The sequence below is a fragment of the Sphaeramia orbicularis genome, chromosome 18, assembly GCF_902148855.1.
Source record: "Sphaeramia orbicularis chromosome 18, fSphaOr1.1, whole genome shotgun sequence".
Taxonomy (NCBI): Eukaryota; Metazoa; Chordata; class Actinopteri; order Kurtiformes; family Apogonidae; genus Sphaeramia; species Sphaeramia orbicularis.
This window is the reverse complement of record NC_043974.1, coordinates 1,390,915-1,411,018: the sequence shown is the minus strand read 5'-3', so window position 1 is coordinate 1,411,018 and position 20,104 is coordinate 1,390,915. Positions and strand designations below refer to the sequence as shown.

The 20,104-nt window shown below is 42.2% G+C and overlaps 1 protein-coding gene across 1 annotated transcript in view; it reads right to left on the bottom strand.

The window, feature by feature from the left end:
- Positions 1 to 20,104, bottom strand: part of LOC115438129 (serine/threonine-protein kinase DCLK2-like) — a 40,510-nt gene that overhangs the window by 7,042 nt on the left and 13,364 nt on the right. Inside the window, 11 exon segments of the mRNA XM_030161537.1 lie at positions 1,296 to 1,392; positions 3,603 to 3,680; positions 3,843 to 3,976; positions 5,614 to 5,760; positions 5,851 to 5,970; positions 8,117 to 8,174; positions 9,764 to 9,869; positions 9,950 to 10,019; positions 10,205 to 10,287; positions 10,365 to 10,481; positions 13,835 to 13,961. Coding sequence (XP_030017397.1) covers positions 1,296 to 1,392; positions 3,603 to 3,680; positions 3,843 to 3,976; positions 5,614 to 5,760; positions 5,851 to 5,970; positions 8,117 to 8,174; positions 9,764 to 9,869; positions 9,950 to 10,019; positions 10,205 to 10,287; positions 10,365 to 10,481; positions 13,835 to 13,961 — 1,137 coding nt within the window.

Here is a 20,104-nt window from a genome sequence, read left to right as displayed (position 1 = left end):
GTCTGGGTCAGATTCAGGACCACATATGACAGTGGTCTGGGTCAGATGTAGGACCACATATGACAGTGGTCTGGGTCAGATTCAGGACCACATATGACAGTGGTCTGGGTCAGATGTAGGACCACATATGACAGTGGTCTGGGTCAGATTCAGGACCACATATGACAGTGGTCTGGGTCAGTTTTAGGACCACATATGACAGTGGTCTTGGTCAGGTTTAGGACCACATATGACAGTGGTCTGGGTCAGATTCAGGACCACATATGACAGTGGTCTGGGTCAGTTTTAGGACCACATATGACAGTGGTCTTGGTCAGGTTTAGGACCACATATGACAGTGGTCTGGGTCAGATTCAGGACCACATATGACAGTGATCTGGGTCAGTTTTAGGACCACATATGACAGTGGTCTGGGTCAGGTTTAGGACCACATATGACAGTGGTCTGGGTCAGATTCAGGACCACATATGACGGTGGTCTGGGTCAGATTTAGGACCACATATGACAGTGGTCTGGGTCAGATTCAGGACCACATATGAAAGTGGTCTGGGTCAGATTCAGGACCACATATGACAGTGGTCTGGGTCGGATTCAGGACCACATATGACGGTGGTCTGGGTCAGATTCAGGACCACATATGACGGTGGTCTGGGTCAGATTCAGGACCACATATGACGGTGGTCTGGGTCAGATTCAGGACCACATATGACGGTGGTCTGGGTCAGATTCAGGACCACATATGACGGTGGTCTGGGTCAGATTCAGGACCACATATGACAGTGGTCTGGGTCAGATTCAGGACCACATATGACGGTGGTCTGGGTCAGATTCAGGACCACATATGACGGTGGTCTGGGTCAGATTCAGGACCACATATGACGGTGGTCTGGGTCAGATTCAGGACCACATATGACGGTGGTCTGGGTCAGATTTAGGACCACATATGACAGTGGTCTGGGTCAGTTTTAGGACCACATATGACAGTGGTCTGGGTCAGGTTTAGGACCACATATGACAGTGGTCTGGGTCAGGTTTAGGACCACATATGACAGTGGTCTGGGTCAGGTTTAGGACCACATATGACGGTGGTCTGGGTCAGATTCAGGACCACATATGACAGTGGTCTGGGTCGGATTCAGGACCACATATGACGGTGGTCTGGGTCAGATTCAGGACCACATATGACAGTGGTCTGGGTCAGATTCAGGACCACATATGACAGTGGTCTGGGTCAGATTCAGGACCACATATGACGGTGGTCTGGGTCAGATGTGAAACACTGGGGCTGGTTTTACCTTGGCTGGTAGGCTGATGGTGTCCCAGTCTGGTGATGGAAACTCCAGTTTCCCTCGGAGGATCTGATCGAACAGCTCCTCCTGCACGTTATTCTCACTGAGACACACATGATATTAATGAACAGGAACACACACTCATACTCAGTCCGACTAAAACAGACACATGACATTCCATTCACAGTAATCCCAATCCAATACTCATGTCAACATCCTGTGTAACTATGTACAGATAATATGTGTGTGGGCGCTTCTATGAAACTGGGGCTGAAGACTCAGACCAGATGTAGACTAATGTTATGAAGCCAGTTTGGAAACACTTTGGGTCTATTTGAAGATCAAGTATTTACTGAGATAAAAGAGAAACTATTTTTCAGATAAAACACATTTTTATTTGATGCGTGCGTACAAAAATTCGCAGACACCAGGTTTCTATAATGAACTCCTTGGTCTTTATCTTTCAGCTTTTTTTCACTAGTACCCACACTATTACACCAGACAAATCCACAGACGACTCAGAGATATCAGAGTTTTCCCCTGAAATTAAACGAGTCAGTATTCCAGCAGAGCACCCATGAGTCTGCATGCAATGATTACCTGGACGTAACCGGGGAAAAAAGGACACGAAAATTACACGCTACTATTTTTTCAAATATCTTCTCATTCTCTCGCAGGTACATTTTGGAAATCGACATAAATATTCAAGGCAGAGTGTTTGACAAAAATGACTGCTGTTGTGAAATCACTCATGATACACAGGGTGGGGAAGCCAAATGTACACTGAACATGTAGTTGTTTTTTCTCAGCAGACACTACGTCAGTTGTTTTGAACCCAAACATATACTGATGTCATAATCATACCTAACACTATTATCCATACCTTTTCACAAACTTTTGCCCATATGAGTAATCAGGAAAGCAAACGTCAAAGAGTGTGTGATTTGCTGAATGCACTCGTCACACCAAAGGAGATTTCAAAAATAGTTGGAGTGTCCATAAAGACTGTTTATAATGGAAAGAAGAGAATGACTATGAGCAAAACTATTACCAGAAAGTCTGGAAGATACTATTAAAGAAGAATGGGAGAAGCTGTCACCCCAATATTTGAGGAACACTTGCACAAGTTTCAGGAAGTGTGTGAAGGCAGTTATTGAGAAAGAAGGAGGACACATAGAATAAAAACATTTTCTATTATGGACATTTTCTTGTGGCAAATAAATTCTCATGACTTTCAATAAACTCATTGGTCATACACTGTCTTTCAATCCCTGCCTCAGAATATTGTACATTTTGCTTCCCCACCCTGTATTTGTGTTTAAATGGGCAGGTTCTGCATGGAACGCGAGTGGACACAATGGGTTACACACGAAACCTGGAATGAGACTGAGATTCATGAAAAACCAGCATGTGTGGATTAAAAAAACCACGAGGATCGACATATTTAACCCAGCGTCTTTATTTATAGTGACATATAAGAGCATTTACAGCCATGTTTTCAAGACCTAATGCACTGACACCTATAGGTAGCTTTAACTGTCCTAATTTGGGTCCTATTTTTGGACCCAATATTTACCTCCACCAAGGAGGTTCTGTTTTTGCCAGGGTTTGTTTGTCTGTCTGTTTGTTTGTCTGTCTGTTAGTGTGCAACATAACTCAAAAAGTTATGGACAGATTTGGATGAAATTTTCAGGGTTTGTTGGAAATGGGATAAGGAAGAAATGATTAAATTTTGGTGGTGATCGGGGGTGGGGGGGCCCACGGGGAGGGCCACAGATCAGCCTTGGCGGAGGTCTGCGCTCTCCGAGTGCTTCTAGTTGATTATAAATTCATTAATTATGGGATGGCTCACAACAAGAGTATAATTGTTTTTTTTTTTGCATTTCTCTGAGGTCATCATTAGGTCCATCCTGGGGTAAATATGTCTACATTTCTCTTTTATTATTGGGTCTAAAAAGGTGGAAAAGTAGCAGATACTAAAATAAACCCAGTCTGATGGACAGACCCACATATGTGCAGATGAAGTGATATCAATAGAAGGTTGTCTTTTCTATTTGCAGTTCCACTCTTGAGTGTTTCTGCCTGTCTTTGTGCACTTTGTTTCTAGTATTTTTGCTGCTGCATACACAGCAGTTTCTCCCCAGAGGACTCAACAGTTTATCTTATTACTTTAAATGTGAAGATTCTACGGTAGAAAAAGAGGACGAGTACCTGAATAAACAGAGCAGTAGATGAATAGAAATAGGAAAAGAATGAAGTGAATGAATGTAGCAGATGTTCTGGTGCTAACAACTGAATGATACGTTCACTGACCTTCGAAAAGGAGGAAATCCACACAGAAGGATGTAGGTGATCACACCTGCCGCCCAGATGTCCACCTTCAGACCATATCTGCACAAACACAACCTTCCATCAGTCTGAGCCTCAGCTTCAGAAAAGGACACACACACACGCACACGCACACACACGCACACACGCACACACACACACAGACACACAGACACACACACTCTCTCTCTCTCTCTCTCTCTCTCTCTCCTCTTGCTCTCTCACCCGGTCTCAGCGATGATCTCCGGTGCCACATACGTTGGTGTTCCACACACAGTGTACAGCGGACCCTCCACCACCGTGGCCAAACCAAAGTCCCCCAGCTTTAAGGACTTAGTGCCGTCTGGGTACTCACACACCTGGAACACAGACCACCTTTAACCACAGACCACCTTTAACCACAGACCACCTTTAACCACAGCCACCGCACGGTTACATGTGTGTTCAACTAAACTCATGTCAAATTAGGCAGCAGACTGTCGAGTCAGTGCAGTGTGTGTGTGTGTGTGTGTATGTGTGCGTGTCTGTGTGTGTGTCTGTGTGCAGGGCTCGTGACTGCATTACGGTCGCATGCGCCTGAGAATTTCCGTAGTGCGACTGTTTTTGAGATTACGATCGCACGGTGCGCCAATAAAAAAATGAGCGAAAATTAATATGTGCGCCTAGAATAATGGCTGCAGAAGTAACTCGTCAGCTGAAAATAAACAAGCTCCACGCCCCGCTGACTGAAGCGGAAAATCTAGTCGCCGCCCCCTCGCGTGCGCACGCGGCATAAACAAAAGGATCAAATAACTCCACCGACGTTTGAAACAATCTCCTGACTTCAGGCGTGGTGTAGACCACAGTGACTAAGGGTACGTTTACACGGCAACACTCCGCAAAGATTTCTTCTTTGCGTTATAAAATCATTCCGCGTTAAGACGAAGCCGCTATGATAACGATCTGCGTTAACATGAGTCCGCGAGGACGGCTGAATACGCTGTAGTGGCCATGCCAGACCAGTAGCTGGCGATGTAGAGCTGTAGTGAAACAGTGGCGGTAAAACACGCGCCTGCGCACAAACAATTTCCGGTTTAGACAGCCTTTAAATGAGGAGAAGAAGAAGAAGAAGAAGAGGAGGAGGCGGACAACACTATTTACAAACAACAATGGCGAGTGGTCGTACAAAGACGCAGGACTTCTTTGTCTGGACAGACGAGCTGAGCACAGTTAGCAGCACGTATGTTGTTCTGAAACCGGCCATTGTTGTTGTGGTTGTTCCTTCTTTTTCTGCAGCTTTATTGTGTCATAGAGGCTGGCAAACCAGCTTGGTGGCGGTAGTGCGCCACCAACTGGCCTGGAGTGGGTTAACTGGCGGTTCTTGGCTGCGCGCGCATGCGGTGACGTCATATTTTACCCCGGAACGCTCTGACTCGCGTTACTACGGAGCTGGAATGCGGAGCGTATCGATAACGTTCCACCCTGGACCCTGGTATCAAAAGTTTCCGGATTCAGGCGCTCTAGGCACCGTTTCCATGGTAACAGAAGGCTAATCCGCCATGAAATCTTCCCGGAGTCGACTGAAGCCGACGCCGTGTAAATGGCCCCTAAGGGCCTTTAGGCCATGAAATAAAAAAGTTGGTTGTTGCAAATAATGGTGTGATTCGTCTTTCTTCTCCAAGAACCAACTAAAGTATATACCACACACTGACAATTGTTTTGCACCTGTGTCAATGTAAGCTTTTTCTTTCATACTCTATTCAAATACTTTATTCTAGGTTAACATTGCTTAAATACATATAGGAATATTACTTGGCATGGCCAAGAGTTTTGCTTGTTCTCCAAATTTTTTATATAATAGTGGTGCGCCTAGATTTTAGCCTGTGCTCCTAACTTTTTAGGGTTAGGAGCACAGTGCTCCTAGGTCAAAAAGTTAATTTTGAGCCCTGGTGTGTGTGTGTGTGTGTGTGTGTGTGTGTGTGTGTGTGTGTGTGTGTGTGTGTGTGTGTGTGTGTACCAGCAGGTTCTCAGGTTTGATGTCTCGGTGGACGATGTTCATCCTGTGCAGGTACTTGATGGCTCCGGCCAGGTTGAAGACCATGGCGCTGGCGTCGCGCTCGCTGTACTTTGTGGAGGAGGTGATGGCGTCGAACAGGTCGCCACCCTGAAAGACACACAGAGGTTTAAAAAACAAAACCACTCTTCACAGTGTGAGTGTATGACTTTTCTCCTGGTAGATGAAGCCGACGGGCACCTTGACCAGCTCCATGACCAGAAACAGCTGTGTGGGCGTCTCATCCACCTCCACCAACTGGATGATGCTGGGGTGGCGAACCCGTCGAAGCACCGCCACCTCGTTCTCTATCAGATGCTCCTGCACACCAGTACAAAGAAACACTTACAAAACTAAAGCCATACACCACCAAAAGAGTCTGATGACTGTAGAAGACCTTTCAGACCAGGGCTGTCCAACTCCTGTTAGTTCAGTTCCACATACAGTCTAGTCTGATCTGCAGTGGGCCGGACCACAACAATAATACAAATAATAGGATCACAACTGATACATAATGTCTACTCCAAAGGTTTTTTCTCTGTTCTTGAGTGAAAAAAGTACAATTCCATAATGAAAATGTTTACATCTACCAACTGTACTTGAACATAACATGAACAACCTGGAAATTATTTTTAAAAAATCAGTGCAATTTTAACAATATTCCACTTTAGTTTATCATTTCTACATGTGCATCAGAACTTACAGATCCCAGTGGATCTACAAATACACCAAACATGTAGTAACAGGCACAGTATTGGTACAATTCCACAGACTTCTATTAAGACAGTTCAGGTTATTGAAATTATTTGTAAAATGGACTGAACTTATATAGCACATTTTCTACACCTTCATGGTGCCCAAAGCGCAAAAGCATAAAAGGCTAGTCTGTAAATGTAAACATTTTTGTGTAATTTTACCTTTTTTACACTAAAACAAAGAGAGAAATGTGTGGTTTTCTTTCTTTATAGTTTATTCTGATAGTATTTTACCGGTCTGACACATTTCAGATTGAACTGACCTGAAATTACTTTAACTCCATTGATCGTTAATATCTTCAGTGTAATTTTTGTTTCATAAATTCATCCCAGGGCTCACATTGGACCCTTTGGTGGGCTGGATTTGGGCCCCAGGACGTATGTTTGACACCTGTGCTTTAAATACTACATAGGACCACATTATGACCCCGCCCCCCAAAACTGGAGGCAAAGGGGTCATTATTGGTTTAGTTTGTTTCTTTGTTCCTTGTTTACACTTAAGCAGTAAAACTATTGGTTGAATTCATACTAAACTGGGTTTATAGATTAGCAGTGACCCAGAATAGATGTGAGTACATTTAGGGAAAAGTAGGTCAGAGTTCACATTTTCAATGAATTTTTTAAACTGTTTTTTTTCCCCCTATTTTCTTGTAATGGGTGAAATGTGTCCATGCAGTCTGTGTTTATGCTGACATCATCACTCACACACACATGATGACCTCAGCTGGACTGATGCCAAAATAAACTACAATATGTGCCAGGGGCGGGGCTTGTTGTGCCTGGAACCACTTGTTAGCATTATCATCATTATAGTATAAAGTAAACAACTAATCCAACTTAACCCTTTCATGCACAGTGGTCAGTCCAGTGGTCAGTCCAGTGGTCAGTTCTCCTCCAGCTGTTCTCTTGTATATTCATGGGTTTGGTTGTTTCAGTTCCAGATCAGCCAACACAGTGGACACTAATGCACCATCCCATAATAATCCACTGACACTCAGACCAGTACTGTAACTGTACTGTTCTTTTACCTAAATCAATTGCTAATTGTTATTAGACTGTAATTAACAGAGTTTTATTTTTTTCATATTATCTGAGTCAGTAATAACTCATATTATAGTCTGTTCAAATGTGAGAAAACACCAGATTAGCAGCAGTAACCTCCTGAGACCCAGGAAAACGGGCATTTTGAGCTTTTTTCTATTAAACAATTGTCTTTATTGGAAACCACAAAATACAAGTTTTGTTTTTTTTCCCAGATACATTTAAAAAAAAATTGTTTTCATGTATTTATTTATTTAAATGGAATGTCCTTTACAATGGAAGGCATTTTTTTTTTAAGTAAAACTGTCCAACTTTGGTCCCCTACAGAGGACACAAATGCACTGCTGGGTCTCAGGAGGATAAAAATGTTTGTATTTCATAGTTTTCACACAGTATGTCAGTAAATACATGTTTCTGAGCTTCAAAAGTTAAACACATGGTTTTCAGCTGACTGGACATTTTTGTAACTCCATGAAAAATAGGTTAAAAAAAAAGAAATAAAAAAATATCACATTGTTTTTTTCACGCCTAAAGAGGATAAACACACTCAGGAAAAAAATCTTGATTAAGGTTCTCATAATTCATGTATAAAAGGGTTAAACAGTAAATTTACGTAAACTGAAGTTGAAACCCAAAAGTCCAAAGGACAGAATATAAACTAGTGTGGTCACCTTCCCACAGCAGCGAGCCTTGTCGATGATCTTCAGGGCGTACTCCTGACCCGTCGACCTGCAGACAGCACAACATGGAACTAAACTGGAACGTACTGCCCCACATCCACAAAAAAGTCGTATTTTTATGAACATGCAACTTTTTTTTTCCAAATTGTAACCATTTGGACAAGTGAAAGGAGTGAGTTGTCCACAATGAAACCATGGAAAACTTAACTGTACACAGTGAAATGAATAAAACCATGTTTCAAATATCTGGAACAGTAGACACACAGAGCAGAACTGTCTGTTCAGTATAAAAAAGTGGATCTATTCAAAACTGGAGGCTGAGGATTTTACAAGGACCTGTGAATGTAATAGATATTTTGACATTTTTGAGAATTCTGAGGTGAATTGATGTAGAAAAACTAATAATAATAATAATTTTTATTTATAAGTGCCTTTCAAGACACCCAATGACACTGTACAGCTGGGCTGTCAAACCTGCGTCCCCCCAAAGGTTCCAGTCCCACCCCTGGGATGAATTTCCACAGTGTCTAAATTCCACAGTCCAGGCTGTGGAACTCATGTTAGTGTGGGTTCCACATCCAGACCAATCTGATCTACAGTCCAATAAGAACAGCAGAAGAACCCACACAGAAGAACCACTGCAGATTTACTACTGGGTTTGATGGAACAAATAATATGACATTATGTCTGTAAATAATGACAACTACAAATGTTTGTCTTTGTTTTAGTGCAAAAAATCTCATTAAATTGTGAAACTCTTTCCATTTCCAAACTCTCCTGTACCAATAAAATGTGACTAACCTGAACAAATGTGTCCAACCTGAAATGTCTGTATTAAATTCAGTCCAGTTTGAACTCTTTTCTTCCTGTTCCTCAGTGTTTAGTGTCTTTGGAGATCTGATCCAGAATGCACATGGACTAATGAGAAGTGGAGGAAGAAGACTGAGAAAATTACACTGATTTTACTGAAGAAATGTCCGTTTGTTCAGGTTATTCACATCTGTTTTGTTTGGATAGTTTATAAAAGTAAGTATTTTCATCATTTAATTTTCTTTTTTTTCTGCACTAAAACCCAGACATTGTCAGTTGTCATTATTTCTGTTCTTCTGACAGTATGTGACTGGTCCTGTCCACTGCAGACTGAACTGGTCTGAATGTGGAACTGAACTAAAAGGACTGGGCAGATTTTAGTCTGATTATTGTATTTCATAAATTCATCCCAGGGTCGGACTGGATCCTTTGGTGGGCCGGACTGGACCCTTTGGTGGGCCGGACTGGACCCTTTGGTGGGCCGGACTGGACCCTTTGGTGGGCCGGACTGGATCCTTTGGTGGGCCGGACTGGACCCTTTGGTGGGCCGGACTGGATCCTTTGGTGGGCCGGACTGGATCCTTTGGTGGGCCGGACTGGATCCTTTGGTGGGCCGGACTGGATCCTTTGGTGGGCCGGACTGGACCCTTTGGTGGGCCAGACTGGACCCTTTGGTGGGCCGGACTGGATCCTTTGGTGGGCCGGACTGGATCCTTTGGTGGGCCGGACTGGACCCTTTGGTGGGCCAGATTTGGGCCCGGGTCCACATGTTTGACACCTGTGTTCTAACGCAGCCTTCTTCTCATCAGATGTAGATGCAGACCTTACCTCTCCACACACTCCTTCACCACTGCGAAGTTTCCGTCTCCGATGACTTTCCCCACCTTGTACTTCTCATTGATGATGGAGGAGGAAACCGATCGATTACCGTTGACTGCAGAAGGAACACCAGTTCATGAGTCGGTTCTGTGTACGTTAAAGGTTAACATGCGCTGGCTGTCACCGTGCACCCACCTTCGACGGCGTCATCCGTCTGCTCGGCTTCTCCGTTTACATCAGTGGAGGACGCTCGACGAGGAGAGATCTGCAGACACCAACCAGACTGTCATCATCTGTCCTCATGTGACTTGTGTTCAGTATGTACTTCTAATCAGGAGGACAGTTCTTCTTCTGCTTTTCTTTTTTCATTTGTGTGTTTTTTTGGTTTGAACTGACTGACAAAGCCCAAACACATGCAGGTAAGTGTTTTAAATCCAGAATACGTCAGACCTTCAGACTGCGGCGGGTCCCGGGGCTGGTGGGGGAGGGGCTGGACCTGGACGACTTCCCAGCTGATCCTGACGCCTCATTGGCTGAAATAGACAGGGTGTTATACAGCTGCTTGTCATCAGCTACACTTCCTGTACTTGTTCTCCACAGTTGTTCTTACCTGGACCAGGTGACTTTGTTCTGGATGGGCCTTTGGGTGGAGTCTTGGAGAGGGCGGAGCCACTGGGGCTCTTGGGAGTTTTCTGAGGAGCAGTGGAGCGAGTCTTAGCCCTGCATTCTGCACACGGACACAAGAAGGGAAGCCTTAGTCTGTCTGATTACCTCCACCAAGAGGAACTGGGATTACTCTGCTTTGTGTGTTTGTGTGTGCGTGTGCATGTTTGTTTGTTTGTTTGTTTGTTTGTTTGTTAGCAAGATAACTCAAAAAGTTCTGGATGGATTTTCATGAAATTTTCAGGAAATGTTGATACTGGCACAAGGAAGAAAGGATTAAATTTGGGTGGTGATGGGGGGGGCAGATCTGTCTTGGCGGAGGTCTGCACTCTCTGAGTGCTTTTCTAGTTACCATATGTGATCATTACAGTTATTCAAATAATTGTTCTGTCTCTACTAGGGCTGTGTATCGGCAAGAATCTGGTGATACGATACAAATCACAATACCAGGATCATGATACGATATATCACAATATTTCATGATACTGTTGTTAAGGCAATTTTTTTGTTTCGTTTTGTTTAAAGATTTTTTCCTGGAAGAACTGAATTCCATCCTAAATCTGCCCAAATCCTAAACACATTTGTATTTGATCCCAACAGGATCTAATGTTCTATCAGCAAATGTTCCAACTGTGTTCAAACTGAAATTCTGTTTTCCAGACATTCCAGTTTCAGATCCTGTTCAAATGTTCACATTCTATTAGTTCACAACTAACATCAGAACAGGATTGGAGTTCAACCCCAACAAAGGAACCAACATTATTGAATAAAAGAGTGTGAAAGAAGAAGAAATCAAATAGAAACAATAAAGAAAAACAAACAAGAAAAGCACTTGGAGAGCGCAGACCTCTGCCAAGACAGATCTGCCCCCCCCATCACCACCCAAATTTAATCATTTCTTCTTTGTGCCAGTATCAACATTTCCTGAAAATTTCATGAAAATCCTTCCATAACTTTATGAGTTATCTTGCTAACAGAAAAACAAACAAACACACACACACACACACACAAACACACAAAGCAAAGTGATCACAGTGCCTCTTGGTGGAGGTAAAAATGAACCTCCACAACATCTGCATTTGAATAAATATGGAAAAATATCCATACAGTACTTTTTTAATATAGATACAGTATTGTCAAATGAAATATTGCGATATATTGCAGAACTGGTATTTTCTAACAGCCCTAGTAGATTAATAGAAATAGGAAATGGATGAAGTGATTGAATGTAGCAGGTGTTCTGGTGCTAATAACTGAATGATACAAAATGTTTGTCATTCTTCTAGTTTCCAAAGGAACTCCCATCTGCCGCTCAGACAGAAAAAAAGTGCTTTTAGGAGGATTCAAAGAACCAGGATTTAATAAAACTGTGTTAAATAATAAGAAATAAAATATAAACAATAAAGAAAAACAAAAAAACTAAAATGAACCTCCGCCATATCTGCATTTGAATAAATACCGAAAAATATAGATACAGTATTGTGAAATGAAATATCGCGATATATTGCGGAACTGATACTTTCTAACAGCCCTAGTCTCTACAGGAAATGTGGTTTAATTCAACTATAATCAGTCTCAGTGTGACTAAGTCTGATCATTTTGCTGACCGTACAATCCAAGTACGATCATTTGTTCCTTTTGTGTCAGTTTTTAGTCCGGTGGTCTGAAGGTCTGAAGGTCTGAAGGTCTGGTGGGATCAGCTATGGTCCAGTGGGAAACTATTTTTAAGAATCTTCTCCTCAGAAACAGTCTGTCAGAATGATTTGATATTTGTTGCGGAACATCTTTGGGGTAAGGTTTACGACGTTTGATCCAAGAACTGAAAAATATTGATTTTTGAATTTTTTATGACTTTTTGAAATGTGAAAAATCCCCATTGGTTTCTAAGGGGACAAACTGCTACAAGTCCTAGAACTAGAAAACAGTTGAACATATCAATCTAATTACTATTGACAATCGATAGGAAGTCACATATGGGCTTTCATTTGGTGTCATGACCTTTGACCTCGACTGACACTCAAAGGTCAAACCCAAGGTCATCTTTGTCCAGATTTCTAGAAACTTCTTCTCCAAAACCATCAGCCACAATCACCTGAAATTCATAGCAGAGGGTCCTTGGGGTAAAGTCTACCAAGTCTGTTCAAAGAACTGAGAAATATTGATTTTTGAATTTTTTTATGAATTTGTGACATTTTAAAAATCCCCACTGGTTTATAACGGAAACAGTTCAAAGTGCTGCAACTTGAAAACAACTGAAGATACTGATAAAATTACTACTGACAACAGAGAGGAAGTCACATATGGGCTTTCATTTGGTGCCATGACCTTTGACCTTGAGAGGTCAAACAGATGTCAGTTCATGCCTTTAAATCTGCTGCTGGACCACAGGGGCCTGGGTCCTGTTTGTAGTGGTAGTCGGTCTAGGTTCATATCATACACTGTGTCATTCTTCACATGATCATTGTGAGAAAACAACACCTTAAATAATGAAATACTTCAAACTCTTTACACAGATGGAATCTGCAGAACCTTATTAAAGCAGTAATCGACCGATCATTGAACATTCATTCATTCATTCATTTTCTGAACCCGCTTTATCCTCACTAGGGTCACGGGGGTCACTTGGAGCCTATCCCAGCTACATAGGGGTGAAGGTGGGGTACACCCTGGACATGTCTCCAGTTCATCGCAGGGCTGAACATATACAGACAAACAATCACTCTCACATTCACACCTATGGGTGATTTAGATTAACCAACTAACCTATCAGTGCATGTGTTTGGATGGTGGGAGGAAGCCGGAGTACCCGGAGAGAACCCACGCAGACGCGGGGAGAACATGCAAACTCCACACAGAAAGGTCCCACCAGACTGGTGTTGGAATTGAACCCAGGACCTTCTTGCTGTGAGGCATGAGTGCTAACCACTGCACCACCGTGTCGCCCGATCATTGAACAGTTACTCTTAAATAACTACAAGTCATTGACTCTCATCCTTTGCAGTGTGGCGTCTGTAGATGTCTGCTCAGATCCAGGGGCTGTTTTCCACTAGTTTCTACTCCAGCCTGTGAGGTGACTTCATCCAACAGCTGAGTTTGGATTCAGTGCTGGAAACTTTGGATTTGAACCTTGGAACGTTATGATCTGTGCCTATATTCAATCAATCATTCGTTCATGATCTGAACCCTCTTTACCCTCACTGGGGTCACAGGGGTCACAGGGGTCACTGGAGCCCATCCCAACCACTTATAACTGAAGTATCCACCAAACAACCCAACTTTATGAGAATGAAAGCCTTTGGAGTTTCCAAACCTGCTGGATTTATTTTATGTTAGTTTGACACACGCTTTAGCAGCATTTGAAGAAGACAGAAGGACAGTGGACACCTGCCCCAGCACAGTGTGAACAGCTGCTCTCACCGCTCACAAAGGCCTGGCTCTTACAGCTGTGGGTCAGCACAAAGTCATCCTGAGCGTAGCGGAACTTCTCTGGACCACACGCCATGAACACGTCATCATCAGCGAAGAAGTCCTGCAGACACGTCAGCTGAAAACACACACACACACACACTGTTATAACACACACACACACACAGGTACACAAACACACACACACAGTTACAACACACACAATTACACAAACACACACACACTGTTATAACACACACACACACACAGGTACACACACACACACACACAGTTACAACACACACACACACACAGGTACACAAACACACACACACAGTTACAACACACACACACACAATTACACAAACACACACAGTTACAAACACACACACACACAGAGTTACACACACACACACACAGTTACAAACACACACACACACAGTTACACACAAACACACACACACACAGTTACACACACACACACACACACACACAGTTACACACACACACACACACACACACACACAGTTACACACACACACACACACACACAGTTACACACACACACAGTTACACACACACACACGCACACACACACACAGTTACAAACACACACACACACACACACACAGTTACACACACACACACACACACACACAGTTACACACACACACACACACACACACACAGTTACACACACACACACAGTTACACACACACACACACACACACACACAGTTCCAACAGTGCACTGAGTGTATGAGACAAAGCAGACGACAGCTGGAAGAGCTAATCCTGTTTACTGCTGTTGGTGAATACGTGTGTGTGTGTGTGTGTGTGTGTGTGTGTCCTCACACACCTCTGTCCATCATCTCCACTTTGGCTCCTCCTCCTAACTCTGTGCTATTTGGTGACATATTTCACATCTGTGTTGGCAGAGGTCTGCGCTCTTTGATTTAGTACAAAAAACACTGAATTGTGAAAATGCTGACGTTTCCAGACTCTGCTGTAACAGTATGATGTGAATAACCTGGACAACTCTGAACAACCTGAAATGTCTGTAGAAAATTCAGGACAATTTGAACAATATTCTGCCTGTTCTGAAGGGTTTGGTGCCGTTATAGTGCACATGTATAAATGATGAGTCGAGGCATAATATTGATAAAATTGTGCTTCAGTTTCATTTTTTTCAGCTTCTTCACATCCTTTTTGTTTGGATAGTTTGTAAAATGTAAATACTGCCATAACTGAATGTTATTTTTTGCACTAAACCCATTTGTAGTTGTCATTATTCATTGGTTATGTTATTATTGGACTGCTCTGACCCACTGCAGATTAAATCGGGCTGAGTGCGGCCCCCAGAAGAAAATGAGCTGACAGCCCTGGTTCAGATGTGTCCCTCTTCCAACACACCTGAAGGTCATCATCAGACTTCTGCAGAGCTGGATGATCAGCTGATCATGTGAACCAGGTGTGGTGGAAGAGGGATACATCTAAAACATGCAGGATACCGGTCCTCCAGGACCAGGACTGGACCCCCCTGAGTTCAAACCTGCCTTTCAGATGCACTAAATATAGACACAAAATCAGCCAGTGCAACCAGTTTCAGCTTTGGTCAGTCACATTACACACACTAACTAAATATGTGCATCTACTCCTCCCAATAATTCTGCATGTTCTGGCAGAAACACACATTTCATATTCATCAGGACAAACCTGCTAAACGGGTTGGACGAGCCACTTGGACCAGCCAGGCCAGAGGGCTCCTGGGTGTTCCACAGTCCAGGTTTAGTCTAAAGGGGACCGGACCTTTTCCATCTGGACCCTGGACTTTAGAACGGTCCGCCCCAGGACATAAGGCTGAGGAGTCACTGACGTCCTTCAAATCACTTCTTAAAACACATTTTTACAGACGTGCTTTTATGTGATGTCTGCCCCTTTTGAACTTTTTAATTTTTTGTTTTTAATTTTAATTTTTTAAATGTGATTTTTATCCTGTTTGATTATTAATTTATTTCACACATCTCTCTTATTGTGTTGCTTGTGTTTTAGTGTTTTTATTACTTCTTGTATCCTGCTGTTGTGTCCTCTGTCAAAGCACTTTGGAAACTTTGTTTTTAAAGGTGCTATACAAATAAAGCTATTATTATTATTATTATGATTATTATGATTATTGTGATTATTATTATTATCATTATTATTATTATTATCATTATTATTATTATTATTATTATCAGTATTATTATTATTATTATTATCTGAGACACACAAACCTCTGCGCACCCTGGTAGTAGATCAGCTTCACCATTATTTTGTGTGCACAGTCAAGTTTGCACATGTTTTTACACAGGTAAACCTTTAGTAAATCAGGCCTTAAAAGTTGTTTCTTTCTGGTTCTCATACTATTAGGTATCTCCTTCTGCTCATGTGGACCGTTAACATTCACTGCTGTAACTGAAATTATGATGTACAAATCTGTCTATTTTTACAATACTTCTCATGTACAGTAAACATAATTATTAGCTGCCTTTTCCAGCTGTTTATTCAAACACATTTCTTACTTACGTTCATCTAAACATTGAAAATCTATCTTCTCTTTTTAGCATGTGTTAGTTTTGCTTTAGTAACACTGATGTGCTACATTTAGACGACAAAGTTTGAGTTTTATCCATTTGTTTTGCGTACCTTAACCCACATTTGCTCAGTTATTCCATGTACATTTCCAGTATCATCAACATGACATCAGTTTGTGACCCTGTTTCGTCGTTCTTCCTTTTTATTGAATATTCTTCACTAGTAAGTGCAGAGTTTTCCTCCAGGTTACTCTGAGCACCAGCTGGGAATCCTTCATTGATGATTGGATTAGAAGTGACTTTAAACTGTGGTGCAGTAACAGAATAAAGCAGCAGCAGTGGAACAGTCTGAGCACAAATACGTCAAAATGTACTTTTGTCTGTGCAGCCGAGTACAAACAAAAGTACCGTGGAATTTTAATGACGTACAGTTGCCATGGAAATGTCTTTACACAGCCCCCCCCCCCCCCCCCCAGTCTCTCCTCTGTTCCTCCTTTTCCTCCTCCTCTCTCCTTGTTTCATCTCCATCTCTTTAACTTTTTACTCAACCCCTCCAGAGCTGCACCCTTTGTGTGTGTGTGTGTGTGTGTGTGTCTGTGTGTGTGTGTGTGTGTGTGTGTAGTCAAGGGCTGGGACTGGATGAGTGGTTGCCATGGTAACCACACTGCAGTGTTCAGTGTGTGTGATGTGGTTTCCATCCGGTTGTGAGAAGTGACTGCACAGACTGAAAGGACAGACTAAGGACACACACACACGCACACACACACTCACACACACTCACACACACACACGCACACACACACACTCACACACACACACACACACACACACACACACACACACACACAGTTCAGTGTGAATGGGTCTGGATGGGGGTCTGCAGTGCCCAGTGTGAGCCCAGAGAATAAAAGCCTTGAAGATGATGCAGTGCCTTCAAAATAAAAGCCTCAGTCATCCCCCTGTTTCCACTGATGGTATCAGCGGGACTCAGGTGGACCCTGCAGGGGTTTGTGGGTAATTCCACCCCCCTAGAGCAGAGCAGACCCCAGGTCCTGTTAGACAGTATGTTCAGTATCAGCTCCACCATGGGTCCAGACCAGCCAAAGACACATGAAACATGGAAATGGTAATGTTCCATTCTGATTTAGAGTTTTGGATGGAACTATAAAAGACAACAGAAGTCAGCATGTTGTTCTGTGGGCAGCCCCCAGTCCAACGCACTGCCCCCACCTCCAGTCTGAGATGGTACCAGTGATGAACCCACACAAGTGACACCAGTGGAAGTCAGGGACAGGCAGCAGTCGTGTGTGTGTGTGTGTGTGTGTGTGTGTGTGTGTGGACATGACATGAGTGATCCCCATGCGGTTCTATGTGAACTGTGGGCTCAGTGCTGGACACCCTGGCTTCCACTGGTATCACCACTGCAGACCCATCACAGATTTAACATTCGTGGTCATCACATGGACTTCTGTGAAAGACCGCTGTCATAAATAGGGGGAGGAGCTTCCAGAAGCCCACAGGTGCACAGCCTGGAGGTACGACAGAGATGAACTCCATTTGACTATTTCCCTTTTTTAAAAACTGTCCTGATTAAAAAATCCAATTTTGATTTAAAATCGATCAATGGCGAAGCCCTACACTGAGGTGACTGCAATGTTCAGCGAATTAACGAACTCAATAAAAAGGCTCCATTAAATGAGAAACAGCGCTGACACACTGATTAGTAAGAAGAGCTGCAGGAGCAAAGGTTAGAACAAGGTGTTAGACGATGTTACATGATCCTGAGGAGTGGACTGATTCACATGGAAGTAAATGAGTGGTTGTATTTTCCAATAATTTTTTTGTAGTTGAATTTTTTTTTGAATGGCCTTTATATACTATAGAAACAAATGTTTACTATACCCATGTTTGGGATCTGCTTTTTCAGCACAACTTCATCTATATCATTACCTCCGCCAAGGAGGTTCTGTTTTTGCCAGGGTTTGTTTGTCTGTTTGTTTGTTTGTTTGTTTGTTTGTCTGTCCGTTAGTGTGCAACATAACTCAAAAAGTTATGGACAGATTTGGATGAAATTTTCAGGGTTTGTTGGAAATGGGATAAGGAAGAAATGATTACATTTTGGTGGTGATCGGGGGGGGGGGGGGGGGGGGGGGGGGCACTGATCAGCCTTGGCGGAGGTCTGTGCTCTCCGAGTGCTTCTAGTCTATTATTTTTTTTACTTTAACCTACTATAAAAATATAAAAGGACAAAAAACACACAAAAAATATATATATTTAAAATCCAATTTGAAAAATGTATATAATTTATTGCATAAATAACACACAGATGCTTAACGAACCTTTTCACAGACTTTAAAAGTGAATATTGGTTCCAAATATTAGGTATAGAAAATTAAAATTGTAATAAATTAAACTATACTCAAATATTTGACATTAAAGCAGATCTGTACATCGGGTTTTTTCTCCTATAAGTGCGGTAATCAAACACAGTTATCATGAGAATTAGAATTTAAACGCTAATACTAACCGTCCGTGATTTTACCGCCGTTTATTGCTATACTGGTAATGGTTCCATCCCTAGCTGGGTGGATAATATGTACAAATATATAAATGTGTGTGTATATAAGTGTGAGCTGCGTTCTCCGTCCCTCCGTCCGTCCACATGTCCTGTGCTGTCTGTGCTTTCCTTCAGCTCTTCCTGTCTTTGTGTCACTGCCGACCCTCTGATCTCCAGCTCTGAACAGAATCTATGTGTGTTTGCTTTGTGTGTAAAAATAGTTCTGTCAGCCAACGTGTCGAGTTTTAATCCGCCATCTTAAATCAAACATGGACGCACAAAGGAGTTTCTGTCAGGATCAGAGCGCCTTCACCGTCTGTTCAACACGACGTACGAAAAGACGACTTCAGCTGAGCGTGGCAGTTCTGTGGCTTTAAACACACACCACGTTCTAGAAGTACCACAGCTGAAGTCCTGAAACCAGCTGAAAACAAGCGGTGCCAGGCACAACAAGCCCCGCCCCTCACACGTGTTGTAGCTTATTTTGTGATTTTTCAAAGCAGTTTAATAAACATGTGCTTAAAGGCATTTAAAGTTTACACTAAGTTAAGCGTTAGAGTTCGAATTATTCCAAATTTTGATGCCAACATTTTCACTATTACCGCAAATGAATATCAACTTCAAATCGTGTGAAAAAAATCCGATGACATCATGTCTGTAAATAATGGAAACACCAATTTTTTCTCTTTGATTTACTGCAAAGAACATTAAACTCTGATCTGCTTTAATAATCAAACGTCAATAACCTGAACAAATATGAACAAATGAAATGTCTCCAGAAAAATCAGTGTAATTGTAGCTGTCTTCTGCCTGTTTAGTGTCTTGGTAGATCTGATCTGTAATGAACATGGATTAAACATAAACTGAGGCAGAAAATGGATCAGATTTTTCTTCTTATTATTTCATCTTATTTTTTCTTCAGAAATTTCAGTTTTTTCAGGTTATTCATATTTTTTTGTTTGGATAGTTTGTAAAATGTAAATGTTTTCATAATTTAATGTTATTTTTTTCATATGAAACACTATTTATAGATTATTCTGTTCTTATTTGACTGGAGATCAGATTGAACTGAATGTGGAACCTGAAAGAACCTGAGTTGGACAGCCCTGACGTAAACAGTATACAGCTGAAAACCTTTGGTCTCTTATCCAT